Source organism: Danio rerio, chromosome 6 (genome assembly GCF_052040795.2).
Source record: "Danio rerio strain M-AB ecotype USA chromosome 6, GRCz13ab, whole genome shotgun sequence".
Lineage (NCBI taxonomy): Eukaryota > Metazoa > Chordata > Actinopteri > Cypriniformes > Danionidae > Danio > Danio rerio.
The window spans coordinates 1726666-1740000 of NC_141026.1; the positions used below are offsets into that span (position 1 = coordinate 1726666).

Genomic DNA, 13335 nt, shown 5'->3' on the forward strand with positions numbered 1-13335 from the left:
AGTTCTAAAGAATTAGTAATAAACATCATTAGCATAACGCGTCTGTATTTATAGTGTTTTATAATTATGAATTGTCAATGTAAGTGTGTGTGTTTTGAAACGCTCAGGAGCGCTTTCGCAACACAACTGAACTGATGCCTTATTTTTTCCCACCTGACAAGTCCCAGGTCACCTGATCACCCTGGAATCTGATTGGTGAGAGTTATTTTTAGGCGTATTTCAATTGGACACTTCAGCTGTCCATATTAACGAGGCGTCTGTTTGGGGGCGGGACTTATCGTAATACGAGCTGGCGCTTGCTTACGTCCCTCAGTCCATTTGAGCTGTCAATCAAAAGCCTGTTTTCAAGGGTTTCTCTTAGAAAGTGAGCGAGTAGAATGGTAGCAACCGACTTTAAATTATATTGAAATTTAATTTCTAATATTTCGTCTTCCACTATTTGTATTTTTAATTTAATCCCTATATGTTTGTTTTTACCTTATCATAATTGTTCATATTGCTACAGAAGGCAGACTGCGCTATCATCTGATATCTGTTACTTATCTCACCAAAGCGAAAGGTGGACCAATCACTGTCATTTGTGATTATTTTCAAAGGCTTTGTAATATGTAATTTCACACAGATAACAGTATGTCGATTTTAATGTGTATCATCACCCTACAATTACAATTACAATTAGCACATATAGTAAATCAAAACGTGTAGTTCTCATTTGTCCACAAAAACCGCCAAAACTAATCAATGAAACCAAATGGAGAACCGCCATTTTGGGCCACAGAGCGCTTCCTACTGGACACAAAACTCTGAAAAACACGCCACATGGAAACGATCGCTGTTCCTGATGGAGAGTAAAAGAGGAAAGGAGGAGGAGGAGGAGTGGATGAACAGGGGAGGAGGAGTGGTGGAGGAGAGGGAAAAAAACCAAAACACTCCGCGCTGATCGCCATGTTGTGTTAAGGACTCACGGGAGGAGATCTGGAGGCTTCGCTACAGCGCTAAAACACACCGAAAAACTCCAGAAACCGCCCGTTTTGCCACTGATCCAGGATTATCCGGCGGAAAAGCGCGTTTTTGAGGATTTTACACAAGAATAGAGTTCATCCGACACGACAAAACACAACGCTTTTAATCGATTTAGATGCTGTTGCTACATTTCGGTGCTCGATTGGATCTATATTCGCGTTTTCCGGAATTAAAATCACAACTTTGAGAAAATAAACCTTCATATTTGTCCAAATCATCGTCGGAGAAGCTGAGGATCGTATCAGGATGTGTTTAAACCCGAGTCCATCATGATTTGGGATTTTATGTGTTGATAAACTCGCCCAGAGTGATCGATACTGATCGATATTAGCTCATAAGTGTATTGGAGACTGTCCAGCACAGTTTGCTCTCTGATTCAGTATGACTGTATTAATGTTTGATATTTCACCTATGCAGACAGAAACACAGGCACTGAGGATTTGTCAAATCTCTCCAACACTAAACCTCTCTTGCAGACTTACACATTGATCCGGACCTGTTTGCTCACAAATAAATGCTTTTGGCAATATTAAAACATTAATTTTCGAGGGAGCGGATTATCGGCTTGGGTGTTGCTGGGATTTATCGCTGTACAAGAATCTGCACTGAAAATGAGGACAGACACCAAACTGGCCTTGGCCATATTCCTCGTGTCCTGTTCATCAGGTGGGTACACATTTCTGTCTTGTGTAACTGTATGTTGGAAAATACACACTGTACACACACATACTGTACACACACACACACGTCTGACCCCAGCATTGGTCAAGGATTGTGTGTAGCACGCTTTCTCAGGCTGTATCGGATTAATTTAAAGCTTTTGCAGTGACACAAGGAGCTGCCTGTTACGTGTGTGTGTTTGTGTGTGTGTGTGTGTGTCTCAGGAGTGTACTGATGAATATTTGTTGGTGTTGCACTGAAGGTTTTGGTCAGAGGTCTGGTGGGATTGTGCAGGACTCAAACAAAGATCTCACTGTATACACAGTTTAAATACCTCAGCATGAATATTCAATAAGGTTTTTTTTTAAGTGTTTTGACTTGATATTTATTTTTTTATATTTACTTGATATTTAATGTAATTTAAAGATCCCAGATTGTTTATAGATTTACTTCATTTTAATTCATTTGTTGGGCCACGCTTAAAGTACACACACTAATACAATTAATTGCATCCAAAATAAAAGTTTTTGACAAGTGTGTGTAGACTGTGCATGCATTTTGTATATATATATAAATACAGGCATGCCATGCATATATTAGAAAAAAATGTTTATGTTTAGAAATAAAATATACAGTATATGATACAAATCATACATAAATGTAAATATCTGTTACAAAACTGTTTTGTTTATATATATATATATATATATATATATATATATATATATATATATATATATATATATATATATATGTGTTTAACACACACACCCACATAGCATTGTCACGATACCCTTAATTTAGGCCATGATACTATACCAGTTGAAGTATCACAATACCAAGTAGTATCACTATACTGTTATAATTCATAACTCAAATCTATGAAATAAAGCAAATTGTCACAAATGCTATATTTTATATGTTCTAATACTTCAATTTAATTTATAATTCCCTTATTAAAAACCTATTATTGGACAGACATTCTATTTTATTTGTATATACTGGGACTGTTTTGTTGTTATTGCAATACAGCTGAAGTCAGAATTATTAGCCCCCGTTAGATGTATTTTTATGTTTTGAAATATTTCCCAAATGACGTTTAACAGAGCAAAATTTTCACAGTATGTCTGATAATATTTGTTCTGGAGAAAGTCTTATTTGTTTTATTTCAGCCAGAATAAAAACTGTTTTTATTTTTTAAACACCATTTTAAGGACAAAATTATTAGCCCTAGTCTACAGAACAAACCATCTGTATACTATACAATAACTTGAAGTGTCTTAAAGGATATCTTGTAAAATATTATTTACTGTCATCATGCCAAAGATAAAAAAAAATCAGTTATTAGAAATACATTTTAAAACTATTATGTTTACAAATGTGCTGACCAACAAAAAATGCATTAAAATTAACATAAAAATTATACCAAACAAAATTCATTACAAGAAGAGATTTTTGTCAACCGAATATGAAGCGAAAAAATTGTGAGCTGTTATCACAGAGAGGGCGCGCGTAATAATAACACATAATATTGTTATCGGTGTTGTGCCATATATTTGTTTTTACCATACCTTTATTTTACATCTACAGAATCGACAGAAAATCGTGATCTTTATTTATGCAAAAAAATCGAGATTCTCATTTTAGCCAGAATCGTGCAGCTCTAATATATATATATATATATATATATATATATATATATATATATATATATATATATATATATATATATATATACAGTTGAGGTCAGAATTATTAGCGCCCCTGTTTATTTTTTTTACCAATTTCTGTTTTCTTTGCCATGATGACAGTAAATAATATTTTACTAGATATTCTTCAAGACACTTCTATACAGCTTAAAGTGACATTTAAAGGCTTAACTAGGTTAATTAAGTTAATTAGGCAGGTTAGGGTAATTAGGCAAGTTATTGTATAATAATGGTTTGTTCTGTAGACTATCGAAAACAAATATTAAAGGGGCTGATAAACTTGTCCTTAAAATGGTGTTTAAAAAATTTTAAACTGCTTTTATTCTGGCCAAAATAAAGCAAATAAGACTTTCTCCTGAAGAAAAAATTATTATCAGACATACTTATAACATTTCCTGAATCTGTTAAACATTATTTGGGAAATATTTAAAAAAAAAAAGAAAAAATTCAAAGGGGGCTAATATTTCTGACTCCAACTATATATATATATATATATATATATATATATATATATATATATATATATATATATATATATATATATATATATATATATGTAAGGCCTTAACATAAGCCATGCTATGTTTATTTAATAAAAAATATCTTAAATCATGCTTTTGCAGTTTAGATTGTCTGCTTTCTGTTTGAGTGTATTGTGAAACTCTAAATTAATGCTGTAAAGCTGAATTTCCAGAATAACGTCTACTACAGCCATCAGTGTCAAGTTGCCACTTGTGCTCTTTGCATAATTTGGATAATTGAAAAGGAGGAAGGAGTAAAAGGCATACCGGGAACAAAAAAAACTTTAATTAACTCGTCTTAATGGATTAAAATTGTTAAAAGAGCAGAGCTGCACATGTTGACCCCATAGCTTAACAGTTGTGCTGCTGATGCGTTTTCATTGCGATTAAAAATTGTGTTATTCAGAATTGTTTGAACTGAAAGTTTTAAGTGTGGCATTTACTCGAAATAGAAATGTTTTTCTTTTGAGTTAATGTGATTAGAGGTATTAATTATGTTTTTTAAATCCTTTACGTACCCTAAACTACTGTATGCCTTGAGCATTTTTAATGATTTATAAAGATCTTTAGTTCTAGAGAGGGGAGTAATATGCATTTGATTTGATGTGAAATTTGATGAACAGCCCATCAAAATCAAGACACATTTGTGAAATTAAAGTGCATAGCATCTTAAATTGTTTGATAAGAATACTTTTTTTAGGCATCCGCTATATAAGCTCATCTTGGTGTTTCCATCAACAGTTTTTTATGCGGATATCAATATATGTGCATAAAAATAGGTGGATGGAAATAGCTATTGTCTCTCTTGTGTAAAGGTTTTCCAAATGAGTTTGCCTAAAAAAAAATACAGTGAATATGTTGTGTTATCAGCCAGGAAAACATCTTTGTCATGAAAAAAAGAGGTTTTCCTCAAATATTGTGATTTTTTTAAAGATTATTTAAGTTTGAGGAGTTTCATTGGTTAACCACTGAACTGAAGAGGTTTAGTGTTTGCTCCTAACTAAATGAAATATGTGTCACAAATCACACGCGCATGAACAAATCTATGCCATTTTATAGTGTAAGTAGTGTATTCACACTGAAAAGATCTTTAAATACCCGGATTAGGCCTGCATGGTCCTGGAAAAATATATTAAAATAAACAGGTTAAACAAATGTTTCAGATCTTATTAATTCTAATTCAGACACAAAAAAAAATATTCCGACTCTGTTTGGCTGTTGTCATTTTCCTCATTTGTCTTGACTCCGCCCATTAGTGCTTATTTTCAGCCAGCTCCAGCCAATAGCAGAAAAGCAGCTATTGGGGAAGTGGGAATAAAGATAGTAAGCCCCCATCTGATGGATAAAATTTAGATAAATAACCAATGCGTAAAGTAAATTTTATTTATCACACGTCTGTGATGCGTATATCGCATATACTATTAATGCGTTAATGATAGTTGTGCGACATATTGTGCAGCCTTAACCCGAATTCAAATAAAAGTGTGGAATTTTGAACACTTCATGCACTCAAAAGTCTCAGCTTTACGTAGAGGAGCGGGAGGAGCTATAGATGAAGGGGAGGAGCTATTGGTGTAGAGGAGGGGCTATTGAAAGCTAAGTTTGGATTATTGTATTTATTTTAGTTTGCACTTGAAAAACTACTTTGTAAGCGATTATTCAGCCTCCTGATGGTGAATGCTTACTGTACTCATGACAGATATTTGATCATTTATTTGACTAATTTGGCAACTGTTGACTAAATTAAGTTGGCAGCAGTGTATGAGTGATTGAGAAAGTGTATACTAGCTGTGACTCATTTCTGAGGCTGCATCTTCCGAAAGATGCAGACTTCAAAGGCAAGTCCTTCGAAGTCCACACAGGCTGAACCGAGCGTTTTGAAATGAGACGATCAAGCCTACAGAGGACGGATCTCGTCACCTGGCAATCGTAACAGCTGCTGTTAATAAGCGCTGATGAAATTTGTAATGACTTTTTTTTTCAAAGTGATTTTAAAATGTATTTTAAGCGCTCTGAAGGCAAAAACAAGATATACAGAAGAGAGAGATATATTTCTTTTGATCCATGCATGTACACATGAACATGTAAACAGTCTATAAAATCACTCTGCCATAAGACATGTCATACTCTTTTTGGTTTGCATGTGTTTAGATATCCAAGTAAACCACATTTAAACCAGAGTTTTCTTTTAAAAACGTATTGCCGTCATCAGCTTGCAATGAATCTTGGGATGTTTGAGGCCGCGACAGATCCACAGGTTGTGTCCTTCATTACCTGGGAAGCGAAGGACACATTTTAAGACTGCGTTTGAAGGAATTTTTGAAATGAGACCGCCTACGTCTCACCACAATGACACAGCGCACTTCGAATGCATCCTCTGAAATGAGGCACAGCTAGTGAGAGAGTAAACGTCAAATTGGTAGACTTTCTGGTTTGTTATTGTTAATGTTGTTTCCTTTGAGAAGACACTAAACGTATACACTACAAAGTTGAGTGTAAAAGTGTGCAACTCTGAATAACCGTATCCTCCGAGAACCGGCCTGGCTTTGGTCAGATGTTTGTTCAGATTAGACACTAAACGAGATCTTTTTAAAGATCTGAACGCTTCATGCTCAAGGTTACAGTCAGTCTGTGATGCCAGAATAAGACTAATGCCATTAAAGACCAGTATGCTTTATCTGTCCTCTGCACTGGAGTTCGACTAGAGTTTTCAGACATGATTGTTCACTGGTTAACCGAACTTGTGTTTCGTTTGATTTTAAAGAACAAGTCATCGATTTTCTGGATAAACATCTAATGTGCAGATCATAACTTAGCTATGCTTTAATGTAAGAATTAACGACATAGTTTTCAATCAAAAAAGTGTGTTATAAATAAAGATATAGTCTCTAAAAGAAGAGTCGGCTCTCATCTTAACTCGTTATATTCTCACATTTTTGGCCTGCTACCGATATACATCAACATGATCGAATTAACTCATTTGCATAATCCCCTCCTCCTTGTGACACACAAACTTTCTGAAGCGTTCCTTTCAGGCGCAGAAAACCAATCAAGAGAGACTGGTCCAGTTGGCCAATTAGAGCAGAGTTGGCTTAAGCAAAAGAGAGGGGTTAACACATCTTAAGCTCTTAATTTATTCCAAAATCATAATATTAAATGCAGGTTTCTGACCTAAACGAATTTAACGTGCTTTCAGGTACTCTCAACATAATATTAGGACACTTACCATTCATCATATGGTCTGCGTTTGTCATTAATCAATGCATAACCTTAGTTATTCAGCTGGTTTGTCTGCTTGTATGTTCTGCTGGTACTACAGTACAAATGCCTCTCGTATTTTATGTCATTGATGAATTGACTTTCTGACACATTCGAAGCATCGTTCAGTTTTGTTTCAAGCAGTCGGACATGGAAAACCTGTCTGACAACAGTTATTTTGGTGACATTAATTATATGCAGAAGCTGTCAGGTGCATCAGAAGTGACAGGTGTATTCTGGTACGTGCACAGTAAGTGTGTTTAACTCCGGCTCTCTCGCTCAAACAGCCCTGAAATAGGCCAAAGGTCTCCAGCAGCATCATCCTCTTTAACATAAGCCTGTAGGGCTCACTCAGACTTACGCCAAGGTTACAGCCGCCGAGCAAATCCCATCCACCAGCAAACCTCACGCACGGCTCTAAGAGCAGCTCACCGCCGATCAGAATCATTCTCCAGCGTCCACAAGCTGACATGTGTGTGTGTGCGTGCGTCTCTCACGTGCTCATTAATACATTTGTGTGTATATGTGTGCACGTGAGTGTATGCGTGTGTGTGAGTTAGTGAGTGTGTGAGAGTTGTTGGTGGTTGTGTTTCAGACAGATGTGCTTCTCTGTCCAGCCACTGCGGCTCCAACAAGTCCAGAGATGGGGACAGCAAAACTCTGAGAACGTTCGTCTGGCAGACGGAGGAGTTACAGCCTCTGAAAGCTTTTCATTTGATGAATCTGCTAAGAAACTGGAGAAGACAGACAGACATACAGACTGAGAGAAAGAGAGAGAGACTGTGTTGGAGAGAAACTGTGAAATATTTAAAACCCAAAGCGAGAGAGTAAATACCGGGAGCCGTGCTGTTTGCTGAACGTACATACGGGCCGGTAAAGCAAGTCTTAAAAAAAGTTTACTTTTAGTGTCAGTCAAGCTTTCTTGCACTAAAAAACTGTCATAAATTCATTTCTCATGGCTTTTTCCATCTTGACCCTTACAATGGAGCTGTTCAGCCATGACGTCAATTTGTCGGCAAACCCAGAAAACTAATTCGCCATGGTTTCCCTCAGGAATTTCCTTTGGGTTTCTGGAAGCACAGATTTCTGTTCTTCACTGAGCAAATTTAGGTTTATGGTTTACATTATGTGAAAAGACCTCTCGTTTAATCGAAATAAAGATTTTTAGATGTTCAGTATATTAGTCTTAAGGTTATCTATAATTTTATAAGCTCTAATAATCGCATTTAGAAGATCTAAACCTGATACAAACATCCAAAGCTTGCAGTTTGTCACTTCAGCCTAAATGCATCAATGATTTTTTTTTTTTTCAAATCAACTCATACACTGAAAAAAATATTAATAAGATGATTCCTTGAATTTACTAAATGTTTTTACATTAAAGGACACTTTACACTGAAGTTGGGGCTGAAGAGATTGTCATAGCAGCGTCAGCCAATGAGATTCGGTCAGCAATAGGCCACTGTCTAGCTGGTGTATTTGCATTCAGCGATCTGATTGGCTGACGCTTCCCTCGGCGCTTGAAAAGTTAAGCTAGTTCTAACAACCTCTGAAGCGGCGCAGACGGATCCACAATGCAGTTCGGCAACGCCTGACGTCACCCATTCAAACCGTTGACGCTGACGCCCTGTGTAAATGGGGCGTAAGTGGTTGTAAACAATTAATTTGGGCTGAATTTAAATTAAGTTGTACATTTTCAGTTTCTCATCAAATCTTGTTGCTTTCATTTCATGGTGTACTGTCTCTTTAAACCAGCTGGTTTTGCTACTGTTCATTGTAAATAAAGGTTTAAAACAAATTAAACTGCAAAGGGATGATAAAGTCTCATTAGTAAATGTTAGTTAATGCATTAAAATCAACAGTTAGAAATTGCCATATTATAGTTATTTGTTAAAGAATTGTATTAGGGTTTTTTTCCATTTAATAAAGCGATTACAGTTTTTATGTTGTTAGATATTCGCTAAGAAATTAACAAATGCTTCTTATAATGTTCTTTACATAATTACATTGAACAGAATACAAATAACTATTCATGTAAGCTTCAATGCCATTGCCCAGATTAACTAAATATTATTTTTTTGAAAATAAATCTGCTATTAAGACTTCAAGCATTTGGCTCTGCAAAAACACCTGAAAAACAATGATCTGAATATTCTCAAAAGGCATACTATATTAATATATTTAGAAGTTCCCACGATATCTAATTGCATCTCTGTCTAATGTTTGTCGTCTTTTCTCATATTTATTTTCGTGTTGTCACTTTATGTACACTGGAAGCTTCTGTAGCCAAAACAAATTTCTTGTGTGTGTAAAGCACACTTGGCAACAAAACCGATTCTGATTCAGATCAGTATTGTGCTGTTCATTATCACAGTAGTTTGAGTTATTGATTATTGTCCTATGTCTATTTCTTTACATCTCTCAGTTCTGCCCTGTGCATCCTGGAAAGTCTAATCAAGTTAATGCTTCTAACTTGGCATTATATTAATATTTTTGACTCTCATGACAAATTGCTTGTGAAGTTCTCTGTTTGTAAGTCACTTGGATAAAAGCGTCTGCTTAATGAATAAATGTTGGGACAGCATTTCCCGAATGGCTTCTGCAGAGGGTGTGCAGTAGTGAGATTGAAATTCCAGTGCTAACTTACATTTAGACATTTAACAAATGCTTTTCTCCAATGCTCTAAAACTCAATGTATGTATATATATATATATATATATATATATATATATATATATATATATATATGAATGCATTGGTGTTTTGAGCACTGTACTGCAGATTACACTGAATAATTGTTGACTTAAATTAAATGAAAATCTGATTAAGATGTAGAAACAATGTGAAAAGTATGCTTATACATTACATGTTTAAGGATATTACTTAGCTGGCATAGCACTTATGGCACAGTCGACTCAATGCAGTGGAGGTTATTTAAGGTTATAAATGACCAATTACATATTTACCCTTTTGATTGTAAAACTATTGTTAGAAAACCTTAAATATCCCTAACCACGGACATATCCAACTAATTTGATTTGAACTATAAAACGAATTAAATCCAAGTGTCTGATGTTATCATAACTTTTGCAAGGTAAAATGTGTGAAATATTGTTCCGTTATTATTCAGAATAACAGATATTTATGTAAAAAAGAAAACGATATTTTGACCTAAAAGTGTCGTTTCTGCAGTGCTTCCTGTTGATATTGAGTTTAAAAATTAAATTTTTAGGTGAATTATACCTTATAAATACAGTATGTGACTCTTTTAACATCATTTGGTGGTGTCCATGTCGCTGAGCGACGTGTGTGAAACAATGAAAAGACTCGTGCAGCCGCCTTTGCTTCTCTCCTGAACTTGAAAATATGATTGGCAGAATCGTAGAAATGCTGGATTAAGATCATCTAGGGGTCGAATCGAGATCGCGATCTTTTTACGATTAATTGTGCAGCTCTACTTAACTGTGATGTTCCACTTTTGCACATAAAAATAATTAGCACCTTTGGATGGAAAAAGCTAATCATAAATGTGGCGTACACACAAAAACGGGTGGAAACATGTGTACGCAACTTATCACTCTAGATGGGTCCTATGACAAACAAACTCGGCGTGAGAAAGTAAACGTATTTAATTTTAAATGTTGACTTAATTGCACCACTTTAAAACATCAGGTGAGCCATAATCATTAATAAATAAATACAAATTGAATCTGCTGTACCTTCACTTTTTGTAAGGTTTCTACACAAAGGTTTCTAAATGAGCCTCATGATGCACTGATATAATGTTTTCATTGGATTAACTTTTTTAAGTAAGGTAAATGGTTGCAAACAATTTATACGGGCTGAATTTAAGCTAACAAGTTAAGTTGAGCATTTCTCAGAATTTGTAACTTCTGACCATATAAATTGTTTGCAACCAGTTACCTTAAAAAGTTAGTAAATCCAATGAATCTATTTTCTTCTGTGTATCTGCAGAAGATGAAGTGTGTTCTCTGCTGTTTTTGCTCTCCTCTGTATCCTCGGTTATTCCAGGAGCTTGTGATTCTCTGTGATTAGTGCTGATTTTACAGTATGCTCAGCGTCTGAGGCAGCGTATTGATTCTGTGTATTGGATTTGGCTCTCTGCGTGATTTCCTGCAGTAGCTCTTTTGGGTTTGAGAGGCTCCTCCTGCACTGGGCTTTGATTTACTCGTCTGTCCCAGCAGGCCTGGTGTCCGGCCTCATTAGCTCATTACTGAGAGCACCAGTTCTCCTTTCAGACCACAGTCACCGTCTGCAGATACAGCGCCCGCTGATTACAGCCAAACCATTCAATTCAAGTTATTCATATAACGCTTTAAGCCATTATTATCCTGACAAAGCAGCTTTATAGGAGGTGCACATTATTACAACATTACAGTCAGAATCGTAAAAGGAGTTGTGTATCGGTTAGACAGTATATAAATGGAGTTTAAGGTGCCTTATGTTCGTTTTTGACTCTTCTAAAGCACAACATAGCCATTAAATTTTTGCGGATATTTAAGAAACATGCTAAGTGAACATGTTTTATCTGAAAAGTAATGCTGAAGTCAGATATTCTGCTTTGAAAATGTGTGTCCTGTGCCGGAACATCTGTCTTTGTTTTGGTTTCAACCCGCCCACTGCCAGTTTAGCCAATTATATTTCAGCACGCCAGGTTGCCTTGTCGGAAACCTACGCATTTCATTCATTCATTCAATCAGTAAGGCTCTCGAAAGCATGCGTCCATGACCAAAATGTGACCTCCGGTGGACAGTAGCAGACTCCGAAATGAGATGCAGATTCAGAGTTCCACATGAGGTTATTAATTAGCAAATAATCTAAATATTCTGAACGTAAACATTAGACGATCATTGTACAATTTCTGTTGTTCAGCCTGCAAGCAATAGAAGCCGTTTCTATTGTATCACTTCTAGGTGTTGGTTAAAACAAAAATTCCTTTTAATTTGGAGAATATTTCTTCTATCGTGTGCCGTTGTTTTTATTTAGAGCATGATTCAAATAAGCCTTTAGGCTCGGTCGTCAGACTTGCTCCTGTTAGTCCGCAATCTGGCAACCTGCGCTTTGCAGTTGTTTTGCTCCAGAAATGCAATACTTACTTCAATCACTGGGTGTCAAACTTGCATACTGCACCTTTAACCTGCAGTATATAGGCCCAATCGCAATTCTGTTTTATAGCCCTTCGCCTACGCCTAGCAAGTGTTTTAATCCATTCATGAGGAAGTTGAGTTTTAAATGCTCAGCAAGAGTATTGACGCTAATCTTCTGTATGAACTAAAAACTTTCTGATAGAACGGCTTATTCTGTCAAGTCATTGGGAAAGGGTTTCAGAATTTAAAATATGTTTTCTAATTTTTTGCATGGGGTGACCAGCACTATGGCTGGTCCCGGCTGGGCCAGTTGGCATTTCTGTGTGGAGTTTGCATGTTCTCCCCGTGTTGGTGTGCACTATAGGGGAATTGATGAACTAAATTCGCCGTAATGATGTGTGTGAATGAGTTTGTATGGGTGTTTCCCAGTACTGTGTAGCGGCTGGAAGGGCATACACTCTATAAAACACATTCTGGAATAGCTGGTGGTTTTTGTAGTGGTTAATTGAGGTAGTGTTGTTAGCGAGATTTATCGCTTTTGTTTTTGTTTTCCTCAATGTTTCTTTGAAGAATATAACCGTAACACATTAACGTGTGAATATAACCAATCAGATGCCTGTTTGTAGAAAAAGTCTTATTATTCGCCACTTTTTTTTTACGTTTGTGGCTCTCGGTTGCTTGATTTGCAGTCTTGGTACTGGTGAAGTCAGAAGAAACTCTCATACCTCTTGGTTTGTAGTGTGGTCCTGAAAAATCTCAGTTTGAAGGGCTATATGGCCCTCCCCCTTACCTCTACGCCTCTTAATTAAACCGAATTGGGACAAGGGGTAAGGGTAGAATTGGGATTTGGCTAAAGTATCCTTTTAAAAAGGTGATGTCTACTAGGGCTGCACAATATATTGTTTCGGCATCAATATCGAAATCTGCAATAATCGCATCACAACATCTACAGTATTGAATTATAATAACCCGTAACCGCAGTTCAGAATGTGAATTCTGGAGTCATTACAAAGTTTAATCCTAATAGGGTGAAAGATTTTCATTTGGATGTGTTTG

At 36.0% G+C, this 13335-nt stretch overlaps 1 protein-coding gene across 4 annotated transcripts in view; it reads left to right on the forward strand.

The window, feature by feature from the left end:
- Window positions 1-945: 945 nt before the first annotated feature.
- acvr2ab (activin A receptor type 2Ab) overlaps window positions 946-13335 on the forward strand; it is a 39820-nt gene continuing 27430 nt past the window's right edge. For all 4 annotated transcript variants that reach the window (XR_015492966.1, XR_015492967.1, XM_087256339.1 and 1 more), the window contains exon 1: window positions 946-1689. Coding sequence is in view for 2 of the 4 variants with exons in the window: in XM_087256339.1 (XP_087112465.1) it covers window positions 1635-1689 (55 nt within the window). In the remaining 2 variants the exon portion in view is untranslated. The remainder of the gene's footprint in view (window positions 1690-13335) is intronic.